Below are 23,680 nucleotides of genomic sequence, written 5' to 3'. Positions count from 1 at the left end.
AGATTACAAAGGGTGAAAAAATCCAGTCATTTTTAAACAACACAAAGATTGAGCTGAACAAGAGTACAGAGGAAGGCATTTTTCTGTCTTTTTGAAGGGTTAAATATGATTCAAGCAGAATATGGGCATTAGCGGGGGCCATGTTTTCATTAAAATAATGATTTTATCATTTGTTGAATGAAAAAATAAAGTCCTGAACAACTATTTAAAATACATGAGGGAATTTCTCCCCTCTATAAACAGTGCCTACAGCCTTTCTTAGCAGGAAAGCTTCATAATTTTTATGCAAATAATCATTTCTTCTTTTTTTAAAAAAGGAAAACATCAAGTAAAAAAAGGGGCCTGGAAACCTACAGATGATAATTCAAACAAAATTAACAAAAAATTCAAATAATAAAAGTTTAACCACTTTATGAAAAAAAACAAATAGAGCAGTTTGAAAATTCACAGGGCAGTCAAATCAGACAACGTAATTAATAATTGAGTTATAAGGTATGGGAACTGGGGAGATGACCAAATAGCACAGAGTCATAGTACAACATAGGACCATGTTGTGGAATGTTATTAATAACAGTCCTTGGAACTCTGCTTTATTCTCTGATATCTCTGCCAACTGCATGCATGCTGTTGGCTTGATCAATTACCACAGCTCTGGAGAACACAGTGGCTGAGCAGAGATTTGTTTTGTTCAAGACTTACGCTGGGTGCTAAGGAAGGAGGAGCACAGACCTTGCAGCCTGGGGCTTTGCTTCACGCTTATGGCTACAATTATTAACACCTATAAAGTACCAGGATCCCTGTTGAATCCTGAGGCAGGTGACCAAGGCATGGATGGCCCACAAGAGCTCCCGGAATGGAGGACTCCCAGGTGGAAATAGAAACCAGCATAGAGTCACAGTAGAGTCACACCGTTTGTGTTTTCTTTCTTTCTTTTTTTTATCATTTTTTTTATTGGTTGTTCAAAACATTACAAAGCTCTTGACATATCATATTTCATACATTAGATTCAAGTGGGTTATGACTGTGTACAACCAGAGACATAAAAAGTTGTGCTCTATTTGTGTAGTATGAATGGAATTGCATTTTGCTGTCATATATAACAAATCAGAATAAATAAAATAAAATAATTAAAAAGAAAAAAAAAAGAAAAGAAACCAGCATAGAATACAGTACAGCAATAGAGGTGGTTACCCAGTGCTCTGGACACTGAGGTTATAAATTCAACCTCGGAGGCAACAACAGGTAGCAGAGAGAATGTGAATTTGAGATTCTGAGAGCCCCCAGCCTCTCAGTCCCACTTTCATCCTGTACTACTGGTGTGGACAAGTTAGTGGCCCCTCTGGGGTTCCGCTTCTTCAACTGCAAACAGGATATGATCACTGAATTCCCCAGGGTTGTCATGTGTCCATGTGTTACGTCTATGTGATGTGCAAGAAAGCCCTGCTTCAGGGGGACACAGCCCAGTGCCAGCAGGCTTGGCTCTGTGAGAGGGGTGTAGAATGGCTGTCAGTCCTGACTCTTTCCCTAAATCTAAACATGATGGTCCTTCATGGTGAACTTTCATCAAGAACCTGGGTCACTGACACCCCAGACACTTACTAGTTCACTATCTGGCTATCATCAAATGCCAGCATTTTCCCTTTCATTCCTGTGCAAATTTCATAAGTGTTTACAGGAGCATAAACGTTTCAGTTGAATCTTGAAAAATGCAACTTTTTTAATCAAGGAAGCTTCATGTGAAGCAGTCATTTCTATTTCAGCAGGGAATCTGGCTGAAGAGGAAGAATTTGCATGGGAAGGGGCCCAGAGCAGGGGCAGTGTGACCGGCTGGAGTCCATGAAAATGATGAGGACAGGAACTGATCTAAGGTAGTGGGTGTTTAGAGTAAGGATTTCATGTGAAACTGCAGGGATCTTAGGTAAAAGAGAGAGGACTCGGGGTTGTAGAAACCATGGGCGAGAGAGAGGAAGCCTTCGTGGATAATGTTAGGCCAAATGGGGAGAACCCACAACAACGGAGGGTGTAAGCAAGTCATATTGAGTTCTCTCCTATGCACACGGACTGGAGTTGTGAAGGCACGTGAGCTTCTGATGGCCAGGAAGGTGGCACTTGGACTCAGAAGACAGGCTATTTGTTGCTAGAACTATGGACCTGGGATTTACTGGAGTTATCAGGAAAGTAGGATTAGCACAATGATAACTCAGTGAAGCACAATGGGTTGAAAAGAGGCTGGGGCCAGAATTCACGAGCATGATATTAACCATGTGCTCTAGTCATGATTTATTTATTTATTCTCACAAATTTGATTCCAATTCCCACCTCCAACCATAGCCTTCTCTCTTTCTGGCATAGGAATTTTCTTCCTTTGATTTTCACCAAAGAAGAAATCTAACTGGGAGCATCATTCACGGAAGTAGATAGACCTAGTCACTACAGAAACAGATCCTGGAAGTTCCTCAGACAAGAGAAGCCCCTTCGTCCAGAAAGCACCTGGTGCCATTAGTTAATTCAAGTACTGTTAAGTCTCTCTACTTGACTGACTGCAATAACCATCCTAATTGCCTCTGTTTATAAGCACAAACTTCTATACAAAAGGCATGCGATTGAGGTACTCTCATATCATGTTCTTTTGCCAGCAGCTCTGAAATTTTTAGTATTCTCCTTATTTGTACTGAATTGACTCTAAATCTAAAGCTTGATTATGAGAGAAATGGCAGAAAACACCAACTAGACTGATGACAAAGCACGAAATTAGAGACTGTAACAAACAGTTTAAGATGTAAACTAGAAGAAATCTATGAATGAAGATCCTATTTAGAAAGGATGCAAACAAACAAACAAAAACCCACCAAAATTTGTATGACAGAGAATTAACATCCCCAAAAGTAGTGAGTAAGATTAGGAACTCCCAAATACCCCTCAGCACAGTTACCCCTCAATCTTGTTTCATCTAAATCCTAGTTGAGAGTGCATTCTTTTAAAATATTCCTTCAAATAAAGAAAGACAGAGTCAACTGAGGTCAACTCAAAAAAGCTATTCTCCCCCAAAGAGTTCTCTTTCTTAGCTTTGGTATTAGAAGCTCAAAGGGTGCACAGGTCTAATTAATGGAAGTTCATTACTGCAAGCTTCTCTTTCTATAGGAAATAGCCATTACAAATGAAAGCACACAGGATTCCAAATTAAATATTAGAGAGGGGGGGAGAGGGAGGGAAGAGAGAGGGGGAATATTATCTTTCAGGATTTGGTGACCAGTAGGTTTAGAATGAAACAAATACTTTTAAAATAATTTATTCTTGATCCTATTTAATAGCAGGGCCTCTTTCTTTCTTTGAAGAAAAGAAGAAAAAACCCTCCATGATTCTACCTATCGCTGAGATTTGAAGTTTACTGGGTTGCCCTATTCTTGGGCATTCTGCAACACTCCAGAATCTGAATCACCATCTGTTCCATGGAAATGTGATTCATTGGTGGCTCATGTTGTTCAGTAGTGTGTTGTCGAATGGCAAGTTCTAATATTTTAATTAAAAGACCCACACATAATTACAGGTGCAAGTGGAGTAGGTCATCCACTTTCTAGATCTTTGCAATGGCTTATTCCTCTCTAGTCTGTTATCATCGACACCACCTTCAATTGAAGTCACACATGAAAAGAGGCTTGAGACAATCATACGGTAGAAGTATATGCACCTAGAAGATTTTGGCTTCAGTTCATTAAGAATGTGATGAATTTATTTGATTATTTGTTCCTTATAAAACTTTGCAGAGGAATTTCTTACATTTTATATATAGTATTTTAAAAGTTCCTTTCTGATTTCTGTCCTACAAGTCTATCAAAAAACAATATCCATTTCTTAAAGAAACTTAACAGAGGGAAAAATAAATTGGAAATTTGTGTTCTCAATTCAAGGGATAGACTGAAAACTCCATTGACTCGTGCTTGTAAGATCTTGCTCAATGCTAAGTTCCCCCTTCTGAACAGAGACTTAGAGGACCATTACAAGGTCTCTTTTGCAAGCGTGTAGCCTTAAGTGCATTTGATCCATCTACTAACAGGTAGTATTGAACAGACCTGACATGTACCAAATACTTGACAGTAATACAAATAACATTTACAGGGCAGTTGTAAGTTAGAAAAGAAAAAGTAGAATAGTATTGGAATAAAATATAAAAAGTAAGCCAACTGTGATCTTGAGAAGGGACTTCACAGTAGAAATTACTGTAGTGAACATATTCATCCACAGAAACATGGGTGTCCTAATTTCAGATGATAATCTGTACCTATTTTTCAAACTCAGTTAACAAGGAACAGGATTCTTTCTGGAGAAGGATACGCCAGAAACATACTGCCTATTTGCTGGTTATCTATGCACCAAATCTCTAGTACACATACATTTGAAAGATTTACCACCAGAATTATCACCCTTGTGTGTTTGTGAGATACTGGCATTTTGGAGATTTTTGGAACATCATGTTATGCAATATACTTTGTTCCCTTTCCAAGAAAAAACAGAAATGGGAGAACTTATTCATATGAAATACTAAACGTGTTATCAGGAAAACTAGGGACAAAAAAGACAGTGGGCACACAATGCTAACTTCCTGGGTTTGATAACATACCAACTATAGTTATGTAAGATGTCATCCCTGAGGAAACTGGGTAACAGATGCATGGACCTTCTCTGTTATTTTTCCAACTCCTGATAGTATCATTATTTCAAAGTAAATTTAATAGTCCATGACCTTTTACGTCCAAACAACAATGTGGTTTAAAGAACACTTGTGGTATTTTTGTCCCATCAAAGAGAGTTGTGATTTATTGAATATAACAATAACCTCAAGGTCAGAATGTCACAATTTTGTGTTTTGGCTGTGCTACTTCAGATGCGTGGAACCTGAGAAGTAAGTTACTTAGATTGTAAGTCAGAGTATTTTCATTTGTAAAACGGGGCTGCTATGTTACTCATAATGTTAGGGTGACAAAGGAAGTTTTTTTTTTTTTTTCCTTAATTGTAAAACAGCAAAGTTTAGTTAGGAGATAGTCACAAGATTGAATAAATTAGAAAATAATTGCTGACAAGTATACTTCAATAAAAGTGGCTGATAGCTACACAAGTCTCTCAGAGGTTAAGTTATATTTCTCCAATATCACACATGTGTAGAGTTAAGAAGTGGTGCAGCAATTGCAAAAGTGAGAAAGAACTCTAAGAGCTTCGTGGTAAAAGGCAATCAGCTCTTTCAACTTCCATGTACTCGAACACTGGTTCCTGATATGGAAGAACTCACTTCCCTGACTTCTTCTCCAGGGGAAGAGGTGTTTACATGCATGGGATCAGAAGAACAGCTCACTTACCAACTTCATCCTGAATCTCCTCAGCTACTGCAGGTACGTTGTAGAGCAGGGACAGAGACTGATTCATGCGCTCATAGATTACGCGGAGGTGTGTCATAACCTGCATTGAAGAGTGACAAGACCAGGTGAACAATCTCTGGGATGGGGATGGTTATTTTCTTTATCAAGCCTTGCAGACAGATAACAAACTTCCAAAACAAAACTAAGCAATGTGGCTGGAATATTTAACTAAAAGGGCATTTTTGCTTTTTTTTTTCCTCCCATTTTTTTTTTTTTTTTTTTGTTCTCTAACATTTTAGCTTAGTTTGAAGACTTATCTTTAAATTTACCAGCATTTTGTATGCTTGGAAGAGTCAATTAAAAAGACCACCTATGCCAACTCTGATTTCTAAGACTGAGGCTTCCTAAATAGCTTCTGATTTCCTAAATTTATTTCTTTGCAATTTCCTAATAGATGAGAACATTTCAGTGTGTTTGGATATTTCGTGCTAAATATAGATAGTCTAACATTACTCCATTTAAGGAAACAGAAAATGTCAGACTTCCAGAGATGGATCCCCATTTTAAGTCCTTGGGAAGGAGGGAATATGAAACATTACGGGGCTTCATTCAAGCTCACATTTAATCTAAACCTTGTAGTTGCAATGAAGTTTATGACTGTCTGCCACGATTGAGTTGAGCCAATAGGACAGGTTTTAGTTTCATTTTTTTCATTTTAGTGGTCAGTTTTAAATGGTTCATGTTAAATGGTATCAGTGGCAGTGGATACCTAAGATTTTTATATCCCTGATTATTTGCAAGATGTCAAACCACATACTCGTCCCTGATTAACTTTTACAATTTACCAGGCCTTAAAGAGCTCTTGCCATTGAATCATAGACCATAAGGAATACCTGAAGGTTCTACAGCCACACCCAAGAGACCAGAACTCCGGACTGTCAGAGCTACAGATGATTCCCATGAGCAGGGCTTACCTGGGACCGGATCTGAGCAGCTTTCTTGGGATCCACCATGCGCACATGCTCGAAATGCTTTAGGGTATGCTGTCTGTCTTTCTGCTCGGCACGGACGTACTTCTTCAGCATGGTGAACACGTGACGAGGCTATTTGGGGGGAAAAATAAGAAAAATGTTTTCAACTTTGTGCAAAATATTATTTCTTTCACTGGCTTTTGGGTCAGAGGTCCCACTAATTCATCCCATGAAGGAATTCTCCTTTCTCAACACTTCTCCCAGTCCTTTATCAATGAGTAATTATTAATGAGTAATTAATTACTTTGGCCAGTTGTCATTTCTATAAGAGCACTTAGCATTTTTAACACACATGATGACTGTCTTCCTTAATCAACATTTTCTTTTCAAGTGTGCTTGTTCTTCTACAGAAGGAGAACAGATTTTGGATGTGTCAGGTTTCAGTGAGGTCCCTCTCTTTTCCCACTCAAATATTCAGGGGTATATATAAGATGCATTCCTATTTGCACAGTGCTAAGAATAGAGGTAATGCTGCACACACACACACACACACACACACACACACACACACACACATCCCAGCATCAGCAAAGTACGAAAAACAATAGGCAATCTAACCACTACTCATTTGTAAGCCAAGGAATACCTGATAAGCTCTAAGAGACCTTGTAGTTTTTCAAGAGAAAGACCATTATTAAACTGTAGTTATTTTACTTTGAAATTTAATTAAGTTCTTGTTAAGCCATTAGAGTCTAATTCTTTCAACAACAATTAAGTTTCTTAAGTGCTTCAATTTTTTTTTTGTAAATTGATTCCATTTCATTCTTATTCCAGTTTTACATAAAAACATTCATCCTAATTAAAAACAAAAGGTTCCTTTGTCTTCAACAATTCTTCCATTGCTATGTGCATTCTATGTTGTGATTTTATAAAATGATTTTCTAAGACACAAATTTCTTCTTCATTAAAAAAATCACCTGTGAAAATTCATGGCAGGAATAGAACTGGGGCCATTTGAGCAAACTAGTGATGATTAACTGATGTGTCATGGGCATCTGGGAAAGCTGGAAGGTACTGAATTTACTCCCAGAGATGGTGTGTGGCCTACGGTGCTTTTCTTCTGTTACCCGTATTCTACGGGATGTGCCTGTCCTTCCCTGTTAACTTGGGTCTTCTTCTTGTCATCCCAGGTAGAATTTGGTGCCCTTTCTCTTTGCCACAAGAAATACTGTGCAAATCTCCACTGTTGCATTTAGTATGATCTGTTAAATTTGTTATGCTTCTGGCTGCCTTCTTCAATGTGAGATCCATGGGGCCAGATGGGATCTCACTCTTTTGCTCTACTGGGAACCCCAACCATCAGTGCCAACCCAGAAAGTGCTCTGTACTTGCCTGTTCATGCCTGACACAGAGGCCTTGTGCCTATACTTAAGAAAACAAATACACACATTTAATAGGAACAAAATAAATCTGTGCTCATCTGCCTGATTTATTCCTTGTTTTCCTAGAAGAAATGTGACTATCCTTAATTCCAAGACAGACAGACATCACAGATTGAAATACAGTTTTTGGCAGAATATCATTACAATTCTCATATGTACTGTGAAATATGGTTGAATCTACAAATGGAGAATGACCTTTCAAATATCAGAAGAAATGTAGAAAAAAAAATAATTGATAAGCTATTTTTATAAAATATATATTTGAATGACGATAGGGTTATACAAGCTAACTAAAAAATCCTTGAAACATCAGAGTTAAAGGCTGACTATTTTGGACTGTGTGGGCTATGGTATATACAGGATTGTACTATCAAGATACTACATAACCTTGCTGCTTGCTTGTTTTCAACCAACAAGGCTTAAAAAAAAATCCCTCTAGTCCTATTGTAATTCTGCTTTCAAGGTTGGAGACAGAAAGGGCTACACTAATTGCTTTTATCCATGCTATTCCTGTCCGTCCTCACAGATGCAGCTGACCAGCATATTGTGCTTCCTCAAGATGTTCTATTCCATTTTTTCCTCTCTGAAAAAAAGATGTATTACTTTGTAGAAAATGATTTTTTTTCTTTTATGAGTTCAAATATGAAAAAGCACTTAAATTAAAATGTAAGGATTGTTTTTCAATGTCACTATTTCCCCCTTCGAGTTAGCCACCTATGAATGTTTCCACAAGGCATTTTTTTCCTGAAAGAATTGTTACCAACAAGCCAGTGCCCCAGACTGGCCTTAGTGTTATTATCATCTCAGTTTGCAGAATGGGGAGTGGTCATTTGTGTTAATATTTGGTCTCCCCTTTATCTTCCTCTATCAACACAAACAGCACCTGCTCTCATTTGCTAATTATTAATGTTACAATATCTCTTTCTTTCTTTTTTTTTTTTTTTTGGTAGGGAAAATTGAACCTAGGGTGCTCTACCACTGAGCTACACCCTAGCCCTTTTTATTTTTTATTTAGAGATAGGGTTCTCACTAAATTGTCCAGCTGGCTTAGAACTTGAGATCCTCTTGCCTCAGCCTCTGGAGTCTCTGTGATCATAGGTGTGTGCCACTGCACCCAGTGTAGACAAGAGTACCCTTCAGAGAGGAAGCACTTGAAGGTGAAAAACATTGTGTGTCAGTTACCCAACATAATGCTTGGTCCACCCCAGGTATTCAATACGTACTTCTTCTATTCAGTCCTTGGCTCCAACCCCTACTCCCTTCTTTTTTCTAAGTAAAAAAGTTCTTTTTCCTAAGTACAACAGTTCAATATTTGTTGACTGTCTCTGAAGGAGATAGTGTTTGAACTGGTGTGTACATGGCAACTCATTCCAGCTTTGTGACAGAGAGCTGCTTTCTCTACTTAGAGATGAGGCATGAAGACCTAATGGACTGAGGCTGAGGTTACACAGGCTACAGGCTGCCCATGGAGACGCAGCTGGTCAGTGCTCTAGCAGGAATAGGCCAGACCAGCTGTCCAGGCCCCTTTCTCTGACCACTATGTGATCTTCCCTTTCAACAAGACTCTGCCATTGACCAAGCTAAAGACACTTCACAAATTAACTCATAGACTTGACAAAGAAATTGCTGGATGGTTGGGAAAGAGTGCATTCCAAAAGTCCTTGCCTGACTTTCTAGTTCTTATAAGCCCATAGACAGAGTCCCCCGCCTTATCCATAGACCCCAGTGGATGCCTGAAACCTCAACTAGTATTAGACCCTAATGTATACTATGTTTTTTCCTATCATACAATCTGTGATAAAGTTTAATTATAAATTAGTTATGGTAAGAGATTAACAATAGTTAATAATAAAATAAAAGGTATTTAAAACTTATGAAGTTTATTTCTGGAATTTTGCATTTAATATTTTTCAGACTAAAGTTGATTCAGGTAACTGAAATCATGGAAAAACGAAACCATGCAAAGGATTATAGTAATACCCTTTTGGAACACACTGATATCAGCTCTTTTAATTGTGCAGAAGTGTCAGATTTAGCTTGTTCAATCTCTCATTTTCTGTTCTCATTTTTTGGCACTTGGCTATTCTTTAGCAAATGCATCAGAAGTGGGGTGGAGCAGCATAGGACTGTCCTCCGTTAATCTGATTAGAGGATTACTAGAAAATGATTCAAGGTATTAGTTAAAAGTTATACTTTTGTGACACTCAAGGGTTCTAGGGCTAAATTCATCCTTATCTTCTTAATAGAAGACAGATAATTAAATGGTGAATGTGCTCACTTGTTTTCAATTGCTTATCTCACTTAATACTGCCATTTCTTTATATGCTTCAGAAATATATTACTAACTTTCTCTCCAAAAATCCCCAGAGCTTGATAATGAAACGGTAGCATATCAGGTTGTGAGGATCCCCCAGGCCTCAGCTCCTGCATGGTAATGAGTCCTGTGAGCCCAGAATAAGCTCTGACCTCACCATGTGTATGTGGGCACAGAGACACACTGTGTGTCTAACTACACAAATCCAAGCTTTTTCTTCCTATGCCTACCTGATAATAAGCAAAGGCTGGGGATAATAATTCAGGAAGACTTTTGAACATCTCTCAAGAAATGCATTGCAAGATTTGGATTGGTTGCTTTGACCATGTAAACACATTTATTTCTAGGAATCATACTTTGAAATGAAAAACAAAAACAAAAAACAAACCAAAAAAAAAAAAAAAAACCGGATTAGCTCCTATGTTGGATAAATCAAACTAAATGAAATAGTGGTTGATCCTGCACCTCAAAAATGAACAATGTTTTTAGTCAAGAAATGAAACAGGTTAACATGTTCCTGTACTTCTATATTTTCATTTACTTTAGGTTAAAAAAAGAAGGTGGGGAGCTCTGCTTTAGGTATGTGATTCATGCATCTTTCATTCAAATAAAGAAATAATTGCCCACATTTTTGGCTATAAAAGAGAATTCCTCAAGGTGTAAAACTGGTTATTTCTAGAGCTATGTCATGTAACTCAGAAAAAATGGAATCTTGATTGTCTAGGGAGGTTTATTTTATTATGTTAAGATGAAGATGAATTTCGTTAATTTTAATTAAAAAGAAGAAACATTCAGACAGGAATGGTAGAAAAAACATACCTGATATCTCTACAAGAACACTTGGGATATCTAAAGAATATATAAAGAAATTCTAAAGAAACTGTTATTATTGTTAGTACTGCCATATCACTTATATTTAAGATTGAATTATTCATGATTAGAAAGACAACATAATTTGGTGGCTCATGGTGCTAATAACATAGTTCAAGAAACATTTTTACCCTGTATGCATATAATTTAAATTACTCTCAAGGCTTTAAATTTTCTGTAACTAATATTTTTTTTTTTCCGGAAAATTCCTCTTATTTCATAGTTATGATATTTTATGTATCAATACTACAATTTGGTTACATTGGAATTGGATGGTCAATCTAAACTTTATAGTAAAGAACAAAGAAAATACAAGATCTGCTTCCCAGGGACTAAATAAATGTATCATATCCTTTGTATTATCACTATCTTTCCAAGAGTATTTAGCTCATAATCACATTGTAACTCTTTGCGACAGATTTTGCACTTTTCAATTTGTACTAAAATTCACCATGGTATCGCGCTGCCTTTAAAATATCATTCAAAAAGAATTTCTTAAAGGATTAAGAAAAGTTATTCCTAAAATGGATTAGGCATCATTTGCAATAAAAGCAAACAGGAAAAGAACCTGAAAACAGGAGATTCACATTTTGAGACGAGAATCATTTTCCTCTTTGGGAAAAAAAGTGTAACACATTTTGATCTTCCGACACTGGAACAATTTGGCTGCTAATAAATCTTTGTTAATTAAATTAATGAAAGACCTAGAGCTAAATATAACATCAGAAGTAGTTCCAGTAGTATAGAATATCCTTCATGGTATCTTATTTGTGAAAATAAGCATCTCTCTGATCAGAAGAGCAGCGTTCTCAGTTTTCACAGAACAAAACTAAAATTACAAACCCATTTGATTTATCTACCCAGTGGGCCAGGTGTTTGAGGAAGTTATTTTTACTGGGAAATGTTTCCAGAAAATACTTAGTAGAGTCTACGCATATCCAAACCACTCTCAAGAAGAAGATTCATTTCACTAGCTCCAAAAGAGAATTCTTTGTTGTCTCAAGTTTTGATAGCAAGTTGATTTTGGTAATTTTGAAGGAAATTCCATGGCCTCTCCTTTCAAGAGGTAATATTTAAAATTAAAAGGTATTTTTAAAACTAAATCCCTTACTTCTCAGATTGTCTTTTCCATCTATTTCTTTCACTCAGTTGCTTAAGTTTGGTGTCCCTGGATGTGGAACAAATAACACACATTAGACTGACGGAGGATGAATGGGGCTACTCAGTGCCAATCATGTCTGAATATGTAGCTTTTTATTCAACCGTCCACATGGGAAGCACATTAAAACATGACTATTCACAGCCCCGACTGTCCCACCCGGTAGTTTTATGCTTGCTCTAGAAACCTGGCATCTTACCATAATAGACACTTCTGCCCTAAACCATTTCCTGATGGGAATGAATGAACAGTCAAGAGTTTTTAACAGCCCTGGATGTAGTGCTGCCAAGAAGAAGGAAGCAAATGACTCACTTTATGGGGGGACCCTAACCTTTGCAGGTCACAAGGGACTTATTCAGAAAACCTACTCCTGGAGGATTAAATTGCACCCTCGTGGTTTCCAAAACTGTGACTAGAGAAGTTAATTATCTACCAAGAATATAAGCAATTCTTTCCTGTTTTCACAAAGAGGCTCAAGGCCATTATTTTCAGTTTTATACCTTGGATTCCAAGAACTCTTGAACATATAATGTAAAATGCATAAAATCTCCATGTGTAGGTTTAAAGACACACTTGAGAGAGTTAAACCTCTCGGTGCTTGAGATGGTCTCTGTTGAGTTTATTTTGCCTTCTGATTCTCAAAATATCAAATGCATTTTTTTCACTGTTGCAAAAAAAACACAAAAAACAAAAAACTGGGGGGTGAGGTACCAAACCAAACTAAACAAAACCAAACCCAAAATATGCAAAACAAAACAAAACAACAACAAAATACCACACAAAACAATTGGGGAAGCTCCCAGGAACCTTTGGATCCTGACCATTTTTGTCTTTAAATCTAGGAGCTGTGTGCAATTTTTGAAAGTACAATGCCAAATGTATTCACCTTCTTCTTTTCAGAAAAGCACATAAATGACTTCTGTAGGTTAAAATGAATATCAGAGGGGAAACAGCAATTCTACCCCAGGCTGAAAAAAGAAGTCTCAATAAAGCAAAGAAAAAATGCAGTAGATTCCGTAACATCCTTCCCTGCTCAGCGTCTTGATTTTGATAATATGGAGGCTTCAGAAGGAAAAGGGTTGGGTAACTGACCTTTGACACTTAGTGCATACTACCAAGACAAAACCCCCACATGTGGCCCAGGGGTTACCCCAATCACTGCACAGGCTCTGACTTTGTGATCTCATAGAAGTCACAAAGCCAGGAGAAGAGAAGGTCATCTCCCCTGGGTTCCCTCCTTCCCAGGAAGCAGATCACTTCTAACAGGGACAGTTACCAAAGTCTCCATGTGCTCTGTCCTAACAATCTTTCTCCTTTTAAGGAGGAAAACATTTTCCTCCTTCACAGTCTTGTATCCATGTACAATTAAGTCCTCTGTTTTTCTAATAAAAAAAAATTATGGCCAAAAAAAAAAAAAAAGTGGGGGGGAGTGGGTGGGTGGTGTGGTAGAAAATGTTAATTACAAAAAGAGTAGAAAAATTAAACCCAATTTGCAGATGGAAGAAGAATCCCCTGTTCCAGTTACAGATTGTACAAGGGCAAACCTGAGAATTATTTATATATAAATGTCTGTATAATACTCTAAGACAGAAATAAGAGAAAATTTGTAAAAAATAGAAAATAAGAGTGGTCGTAATCATCTCTCACAAGTAAGTTAACTTATGTCAAATCTGATAGGTTTCATGATTTTTTTTCTTGGGATGTTTCACTAATTCCTAGGAATAATTTATTTTGCTTACACAGATCTCAGATGTAACTTAGTGAAGATTGCATATAGGACTGAAATTTAGCACCTGTTCCAACCCCACAATTTATGCTTTCAGACAAACTGTAGCATACACTGGAGACAGAGCTAAGATCTTCTGACCTGAGAGCACCCAAAGGCCAGAAATGATCTGGACCTAGACGTCTTGAAGCCTTGTTTAGTCAAGTAGTAAAACACACTGAAGCTCACTAGAATGCCCAGGCTATTCATGCAACCCAGAAGGCAAAGCCCACAGAGTTGCTGAAGAAATCATAAACAAAACATGTTCTAAAGTAACACAGACCCTTGGAGAGATTTTCCAAATGGTCTGATCATACAACAAATGCCAACTATGACAGATTCTTGACTTTTTTTAGAGAGTTATAGCAATCTGCTTTAATTTTGCATACTGAGACTACAGCTTTGGAAGTTGTTTCCCTCCCTAAGAGGAGAAAGATTGTTAGGACAGAGCACATGGAGACTTTGGTAACTGTCCCTGTTAGAAGTGTTCTACTTCCTGGGGAAGGAGGAAACCCAGGGGAGATGACCTTCTCTTCTCCTGGCTTCTGTGACTTCTGTGAGAGCACAAAGTCAGAGCCTGTTAATATGTTCAAGGATAACCACATTCAAATTTCTTTTTAATTGTACCCTCGCCTTCTCCTTCACTTAGCCAATGTTTTGACCTTTTAGATATTCTGTTTTTTTTTAATCTAATAACATTTGTATATGGAAACTCAAGACAAAACTGTTTAAAATCCTATATAACCTACCTAGAATCTTTATTTTCTATTTTTATTTTTTGATACTGGGGATTTAACCTAAAGGCACTTAATCACTAAGCTACATCCCCAACACCTTCTTTAAAATTTTGCTTAGGGCCTCACTAAGTTTCTGAGGCTAGCTTTGAACTGGCAATCCTCCTGCCTCAGCCTCCCGAGTGGTTGGGATTACAGGTGTGCACCACCCTCCCCATCTAGCATCTTTAAATTGTGATCCATGGTTAAGTTTCATAAAATAAATGAAGCCCTTGAAAGTGATGTGAAATTTACATGGGTGCTCCTGGGTACATGTTGACAGAATGAGGACTTCCTGCTGTTCTTTCGGGCAGGTGAATAGTACTGGACCTTTCAATAACATGCCCCACATTTGTCTACAAACCCTAAATACTTGTATTTTCATCATAGGTTTTCATTTTCAAGGTTGAAATGAAAATAGATATTAACATGTAAATGTGCATTTATGTTGCAAAGAAGCACAGGGTCCCCATGGCTATGGGTTGTGACAGACCCATTTCCACTTCGAAGGAGGTCATAGTGGGGCTCCATGTGGAGGGAACTTGGGTGGTGACTGTGGTCTCAGAGACACAGTATAGAGCTTTCAAGCTTTTCATGATACTTCATTTTGTATCTGACTCAATTAAAAACAGAAAACATGAATGTCTATGGTTACCTACTTCCCACTGGTCTGAAGCAAGATCTGTTACTGAGCTTAGTAAACATTTAAAGCAAGGTACAGAGGAAATACTGACGGGCTTTACTAATATAGCACACATACCACCCAGTACAGTTTAAAGGATTTGCTTCAATAAATGCTAATTCTCCCATTTTTATTTCCACCCATCATCTGCTACTGGGTTTGTCCTTAAAAGCTCTCAAGTTAATGAGTCCCTGTGTGCTCATCAATTTACACAAACTTCAACTTCAAATGAATGGTGAATGAATAAATAATACATACATACATAAGGTATAGGATAATTAAGTATATTTCTAAAAAATGATTTTTAGTCTTTAAATTTCTAACTACATTGTGATTATCATGACAAAATTTTTATAATATTCCAAAATTGCTGGTAGAAGGCTTTAAACATCATATTAATCTCTCCACGTATTAAGGACTCAGCATATAATTTTTAACTTACTCGACACTAACATTTAAGCGCAGATGTTCCCTATTTGTGTACATGTGCTCTGTGCACGTCCTAACAAAACGCTGGATATTTCTTTTCTAGCTGAAAGTGACAAGTAGAAAATGATGGGAGAAGGGCAGTTAGCAACATCATACGAAAACTAAAGTTGCCCAGGTCTGCACCTCCATTTCTTTTTTTGCCTTAGAAAACTTACAGCTATGCTGATACCTATGTTAGCTAAAGATTGATTTAGTTGGAATCAACATGCTACATTGGCTAGAAACAGATTGGCTAGAACCTCCTCCTGTCATCACTGGTTTATCTGCCACAAAACACCCTTAAGCTGCTGTCCATTTCATCTCCGATGATCTCTGTTTCTTATTGAACATCCACTGACCTGCCGCCAGAATTCATCACATAGCAGTGGGTGAAAATTCAACTTGGTGACAAAACTACACTCCTTACATAACAGCCTCATCATAGGAATGTTCTTCCAAAGAATTCTACATGGAAGTAAGTTTTTAGGAACCTCAGGAAGCTCTAATATTTGACTGAACCATTCAGAAATGAGAAAGGACAGGGAGTTGGTGCTAGAGGTACTGTGACATTATTTTGCTCAATTAAATACTAAGAGTCTGAGCAAGAAGCGGTAGATACAAGCACGAAATAGAATTCGTTATTGATAAGAAGACTGCAATCATGAGAAATGACGGAAAAATCAACATTAAACTGGCACACAGACAGATGCACATGTAAATGGTTCCCAATTCTTACCTCCACTTCGAAAATGTTTAACAGTAGAGAAAGTCAGAATATTATGATGCTAATGGAAAATTTAGACAAAGTGTATATATAAAAAACACCAAAAAATCTCAGAATCACAAAGAAAGGTTTGGTTATTTCTCTCTCATCTTTAAAACATTTCAATTCTTAGTAATTAGGGTCTGCTAAGTTTTTCCAGATGAGGCCTACAATAGACACTTTATTTAAAACAAACAAATAAGCAAACAAACCATATCCAGTCTGTTTTAACTATATAGAATTCCACATTAAATCCAGTTTCTCTCCAGACTACAGAAAACACTGAACAGGCAGGAAACAGTGTCATCCTCTGGGAATCAGAAACAGGACCTTGGCAGTTACAGGCGGGAAGGCTCCACCCATACTTGGCTCTTATTCCTTGAAGCTGGGGGAAGCTTCACTCTGAGCCTGACCAAGTCAGAAGCAGGAAGCACGACTGAGGGAGCTGGTTACCATATGATGACAGCCTGGCTTGAGTCCTACCTAATTTTGGTAGCTCAGAGGCCTCCAAAGGGGATGGAAACTAACCACATGTGATGCAGCTCTGGAGAGGAATTCAGCTTTTCTGGGGGTAAACAAAAATATAAATCCTTGATTTTCTAAGGAAGCTTTTAAGACAGTAAAAGAGTTAAGTAAAGGGTTGGTATTTAGAAGAGTCACTGGGCTTCCATGGAGCAGAGATTAGCCTCAGTCCAAAAATATAGCTGGGTTCTATTTCTTTCCTAGTGAAAATTAAAATTTTAATTATTCCCTGGGTTCAATCCCCAGCATCACAAAAATAAATAAATAAAATCTTGATTGTTATAATTATAAACATAGGTAAGGATGTACATATCTGTAGATTTTTTTTTCTAGTACTAGGGATTGAACCTGGGGCCTGATGTATGCTAGGCAAGCATGCTACCCCTGGGCCACATCCCCAGTCAAAACAATACACTTTTTGATTGGATGTTCAGTTTATCCACCTATGGGTACATGGTTAATTCAAAAGGAAATCTGGAACATAAGAGTATATAAACACAGGGACTTACCAAATGATATTCATAGTAGAACAAAGAATAGTAAGCCATACAAAAATATAACCTCATAATATTTTCAAGTTTGGATTCAAAAATATAAAGTACAAATTAAACCTGAGTGTCAAAGAAACTAAATATAATCTATATTTTTTCCCCCCAGAATCTCAGATTTGCAAAGTCTGAGAATATACGGTAGAATTTGGTAAGGGTTAAGGGGATGACTATTTCAAGTGACAACATTTATAGAATTTACAGGAAAAATACTTTCATTAATTTATTCAAATATATTCACTAATATATAGAAAAGACATTTATTGAAAATTTTATATTTTCTAGGCATTATGTGTAGGACAGTTCAGAAATATTTCCTCATGGTTCCAATTACAAGATGTCGCCTTCCTTATATAATCACTGAACAGTTCTTGATTCATGTCTTTTAATAGCAATGTATAAAAGTCCCCCAAAATGGACTTAAAATTTCCTTATTTTAACTTAGCAGAGCTAAGTTCGATGCCAAGCCATATATTAAAATTTAAACAAACATTCAAAAATAGTATCCTCACAAAAATGGCAGGCAACACTATAGGATTTGGGGCTTGTGACTATCTAACTTCACTTTTTATTACCAAGGGGAGATTTGTGCATTTCTGAGGTAAGAATTTAACAGGAATCCTCCGATGAATCCATAGCAATATGATTTCACTGATGATGAAAAAGTTCTTCCTAATCCAGTCTTAAACTTTTATTTCAAATAAACATGCTGTCTAATTCCTATGACATGATCAACAGGCCCATGACAAAGCACCAGAATAGCTAATCTAAAATCGTCCCCTTGCATGAATCATGAAGCTCTGGCAAACATTCTTGCTACAGCCTTTCCTGTGGTGGCCCATGAGATTCAACTGAAAGACTCTTTGTGCACTTGTTAAATGTTCTGTTCAGCCCTCATCTTATTTTTTTCAGACTATCAATGACCATTGAGTAAAGACCTTACTTCAGGGATTGGATGTTCAGCTACACCTTTTCACACCAAGTCTCTTTTTAAAGATCTGGTCTAGATACTCACCATGCTGCTCTGCGGCTCTTGCAAACAATCCCCACAGCTCCTCCCCTCAAAGCATGCTTCCCAGAGAAGAAGAAGAACCAAGGAACTTATTATTTGCAGACTTAGAAGTGCCTGAAGGGGACAGGGATTTTTTTTGCTAACACAAAATGAAAATGCTAATGTGGATATTCAGTTTCAAAAGCTCTTTGTTCTCAGAAGTATGGTCTAGTGAGAAGGTACTGCAGTGGAAGACTGTGATTCATGGCTCCATCCTGTCCCTTACTTGTGGTGTCACCCTGAACCAGCCACAATCTCCCGGGATGCTACTGATGTTATTGGGACCATGGGGTCAATACTGTTTTGACCTGGAGGAATGCCAAGAGCTCTTTTCTGGCTCCTCAAGGGTTTCTGCATTATAACCTCACAAGGAAAATAAACATACTGAGGAAAATCAGCATAAGTGGGTGGCTTTTTAATTTAGTTACATAACATATACACAGACGCCCACTTCTGGCCAAAATCCAGGAAGAGGAACTGGATTTATCTCCCCTCCCCTCACCTGAAACAAGTAACAAATTGATTAAATACATGGAACAGATCCTTCACAAGGTGCCAGACTTAGGGTGAAGGAGTGAGCCCTGAGTTTCCAGGCCATAGCTCAAGGCAGAGAAAGTCAGGCAAAACCTGGAGGAATCCAGGGCAGCTCTGGAGAGATCCAGGGAGCTAGAATTCACAGCATGGAGGACAGAGTATTGGTAGAAGAGAGCTGTTCTCAAAAAGAGAACCAAGAAATGTGCAGAGGGTGATCCTTGAAATTGTAGCTGAGTCATGATCATTACATGCATGTGGAAGAAACTGAGGCTGGGGGAAATTCACCAAAGAGGATATCTATAGGTGTACAAAATAGGTAGGACTCAAAAAGCTGAAATTCACAATGTTTGACCAACCAATATAAAGTCACTACATATGAAATGATTCAGAAAAACAGCACACAGAAGGAAGAAACATCAATCACAACTGATCCGTACTTGACACGGTTAGCAAACAAAGATATTCAAACAGTTTTTGTAACGTTCCATAGGTTCAAAAGTTAAAATATAGAACATATTGGGGACGGGGGAGCCCAGACTGAATATATAGACGTGAAAACTATGGTAGGAGAGATGAGATGAAAAATGGTCAGAAGGATTGTAGGGTAGTAGGAAGTACATCATGGAACATCATAATTAAATGGCTCAAAATTAGTGATAAATAAAATCTTACAAGGAACATCTTACAGGATAATAATAAAAAAAGACATGTTATTTATAGAGACATAAAGATAAGTATTATCACCTTTCTTATTGGAAATAACACAAGTAAGAGATCATGGAATACATCTTTAAAGAAGAAAAGGGGGGGAAAAGCCTCAATCTAGAACTCTACACCCAGCAAAAACAGCTTCCAAAGTCAAAGGTGAAATTAAGGTATTTTCAGACATTAAGAAATTAAAAACAAGAAAAGAAATTCAAAAGAATTCATCACCAACCTACAGGCAATCCAAGCCCCCCCCCCCCCAAAAAAAAAAAAAAAATCCATCTCCAACCTACACGTTCTTCAAGGCATTTTAAGAGAAGTCTTTAGGGCAGAAGCAAAAAATGATACCAGGTGCATTTGTATAAAAAAAATTAAGAGCATCAGAAATGGTGACCGGATGTAAACATGTAAACACGTGAATTTTTTTCTTATTATTTCCTGAAAAATGCAATTTAATAACTATCTACAATGTATTAGGCATTGCTAATTAATCTAAAGATGATTTAAAGTAAACAGGATGACATGTGTAAGTTATTTGCAGATACTATGTCTTTTTTTTCCCTTGTGGGTGCTGAGGATTGAACCCAGGGTCTTGTACATGCAAGGTAAGAGATCTACCACTAAGCTGCACCCCTAGCTTCTGTGCTATTTGGCATAAAGGACTTGAGCATCTATGGATTTTGGTATCTGAGAGGGTCCTAAAACATACAGACATTGAGAGGTGATTTTACTTTATTGGAACAGATAAGACAAATAGAAAATCTATCAAAATATAGATTTAGATATTAACTGTATCAATAACTTTGCTGAATGCACATGGCCTTCCCAATTAAAAGGCAAGACCCAGCTATATGCAGCCTATAAGAAATGCACTTCAAATACAAAAAAAAGTACATGAATAAAAAATACCATGCAAATATTAATCAAAAGAAAGCTAGAGTAGATTTATTAACCTTAGACAAAGTAGGTTTTAGAGCAAAATATATTACCAGGGATTAAAAGGTAATTTCATGATAGTACATGAATCAAAGAGGACATAACAACCCCGAACGTTTATACACCTAAAAACATAGTCTCAAAATATACAAGGCAAAAACCTATAGCACTGCAAGGAGAAATAGAACACACCACCCTTGTAGCTTTCAATACCCTTCACCCAATGATGAATAGTATAAGGCATAAAGTGCAAATTCACTATCAAAATGTTCCTTATCCTCAAAGCAAAGTCTAACACTGTGTTCAGTAATGAACTCCATGGCCCCACTTGGTAAACCTTTTTTTTGGCAGTGATCACTGCAAACCACAAAGAAATCCCCTCATGGTAGCCTTCAGGACTGATGATGGCTTCCCTCCAGAGAATATGGCCAAAGCTCTGATTCAGAAATCCAAGTCCTAGATCCTACACTGAAAATTATTACAGCTCAAGTTAAGTTTTATCTTTTCTTGATCTCAGTTACATGGATTGTATGATGAAGGTGTTGAGTTAGATTACTATTAATCCTTCCCTATGGTTGGAATGTTTGTGTCCACCACTGAATTCTTATGTTCAAATGCATAGTGTGGTGGTACTGGGACAGACTCCATAAGAATGGGGTTATTGCTTTTATAAAAGAGGCCCTAGGAGAGCTTCCTTGCCCCTTCCATCAGGTGAAGCTGTAGTGGGAAAAAAAGGGTATGAGCCAGGAAGCAGGCCCTCTCCAGACATCTGTTGGTGCCTACTCTCAGTCTTCTCAGTCTTCCAAACAGTGAAAAATACAATCTTGTTGTTTACATGCCACTCAGTCTACAGTACTGCATCAGAGCAGCCTAAGCAAACTAAGACATCCTGCTTCTGGCTTTTATGTTTCAGACTTCAACTGCACCATGAAGAACATTACATAAAGTTAGGTACTGCCTTGAAGTTCCTGGAAAGCCTGTCTCACTGCTCTAAGGAGAAGTGTCAGTGTCCAAGTCTAAGAGTTTAGATGGCCTGTCAAGACAGCTGCCCTGAGATGGGTCACTTTTTTTTTTTTTTTTTCAGTGCTGGGGATTGAACGCAGGGTCTTCTGCATGGTAGGCAAGTGTCCTACCCTTGAGCCACATCCCCAGCCAGAGACTTGTGACTTTTTAGATAGAATGGACACTACACTATCTATTCTCTTCTAGGGCCTCCAGAGCCCAGTGTCCCCAACATTCTGTGCTGTGACCTAAAGCAAGGTTTCAGTGAGACTTACCCGAGGAGGAACAGCCTGCAGGGCGGTGATGTAGTTCTCCAGGGCCAGTCGGCGGCGGTCATTGAGCATGGCTTCCACTCTGGCCATGTGTGTCTCCACCAGCTGCTGCCTCTCATTGGCTGCTTCCTGTTCCAGAGATTCCACTTTCTCCTGGAAATGCTGCCATTTTGAAAACACACATCAATCATGAACAGAACCAGGAGGATGGTGGCAAATTCAAGTCTTTTAGAAGAGATATTCTATTGCATTTTTCTTCAAGTGATTAAAAACTATTCAGAGGGTGCACAGTCACCCCAACATTGACTAATTTTACACATTTTATAGGTTACCTCCTCTTCCTGTATTCTCCATCTCCCAACCAAATTAATTTCTCATCGAAAATCAGGATTTTATAGAGTCCTTCAAGACTCGTTTCACTGATAATAATTGATACTAATGTCAGATCCATTTATATATTCTTGAAGCTCTTGCATTTCATATTTTTTAAAAATTCCTTTCTTCTGAAATTATTTTAATTTATGCAAATGGCCCTGATAATCTCTCTGTTTATGTAAGGTAATGTGAATGCTGGTTTCAGACCCAAATTGCAATACTTGGATAATTTTTCCCAGGGGGAGAAGTAGCAAGAACTAGGGCAACCAAAGAGATGCATTATTAATAAAAAGTAAACTGCAAGTAACAGTAAGTTTTATGGCAATGAATTATAACTTGAAATAGTTGGGAGCAAATGTAAGGCAGGGTTTCAACAACTCAATAAATGATTAGGAACAGCCTAAATTTATGGGAATATGAACAATCATGCATGGGGTTCCAGCAGATGCTGGCCAACCTGCAGGCCCTCAACAGACAGGTTGTTGGCAGGTCCTGCTTGCTAGGGAGTGGGCTCAGATTTTACCTGGATCACTGCCTTCTTATCAGCTTTGGGCAAGTTCTTTGCTTGACGTTCTGCTTCTTCCCATTCTCTCATGACCTGCAAAAAAGGACAAAACACTTTTATCATCAGTTCTTTCTTCAAATACAGCTTTAACTGAATATTTTTATAGTAATTTTCTCCTGTTTTTGTTACTGTGAATACAAAAAAAAAAAATCCCAAAAAACTATTGCATACTCATTCTTACATGAATAATATTTGACCTCCCATGAAGATGTAAATAATTTATCATAGAAGTATACTTAACATAAATGACTTTATTTACTGCAGGCAGGCAGCCTTTTGAAGTATGATTGTTCTTTTTTGTCCCCCCCTCAAAAAATGGCCAGAAGTCATTTATCTGATGTGAAAAAATACTAACTGTTCATAAAAGGCATTTACTTCCTGAACAAGGAATTAATTAATTAAACACACTGGTCTTAGCCTTCTATAAAAGCAAGTTAATCATTTCAACTGCGCATTTATAGAAGGAGGAGGAGCCAACATAACAACCTATGTATGTGTAAATGTCATGAACACAATACAAAAATAAATAAATAAATAAATAAATAAATAAATAAAGCACATAACGGGGGAAGACACAGAAGACTTCAGTCATTTGAAATCCTATGATCTACC

General features: G+C 37.5%; 1 protein-coding gene across 6 annotated transcripts in view; it reads right to left on the bottom strand.

Moving 5' to 3' along the window:
* App (amyloid beta precursor protein) overlaps positions 1 to 23,680 on the bottom strand; it is a 236,323-nt gene that overhangs the window by 50,947 nt on the left and 161,696 nt on the right. For all 6 annotated transcript variants that reach the window (XM_076868550.2, XM_076868552.2, XM_076868554.2 and 3 more), the window contains 4 exons: positions 23,027 to 23,101; positions 22,132 to 22,290; positions 6,326 to 6,454; positions 5,352 to 5,451 (listed from right to left, as the gene is read on the bottom strand). In XM_076868550.2, the coding sequence (XP_076724665.1) occupies positions 5,352 to 5,451; positions 6,326 to 6,454; positions 22,132 to 22,290; positions 23,027 to 23,101 (463 nt within the window). The remainder of the gene's footprint in view (positions 1 to 5,351; positions 5,452 to 6,325; positions 6,455 to 22,131; positions 22,291 to 23,026; positions 23,102 to 23,680) is intronic.

The sequence above is a fragment of the Callospermophilus lateralis genome, chromosome 10 (genome assembly GCF_048772815.1).
Source record: "Callospermophilus lateralis isolate mCalLat2 chromosome 10, mCalLat2.hap1, whole genome shotgun sequence".
NCBI classification, from domain to species: domain Eukaryota; kingdom Metazoa; phylum Chordata; class Mammalia; order Rodentia; family Sciuridae; genus Callospermophilus; species Callospermophilus lateralis.
Note: the sequence above shows the minus strand (reverse complement) of the source record. Positions and strands in the feature narration are given on the sequence as shown.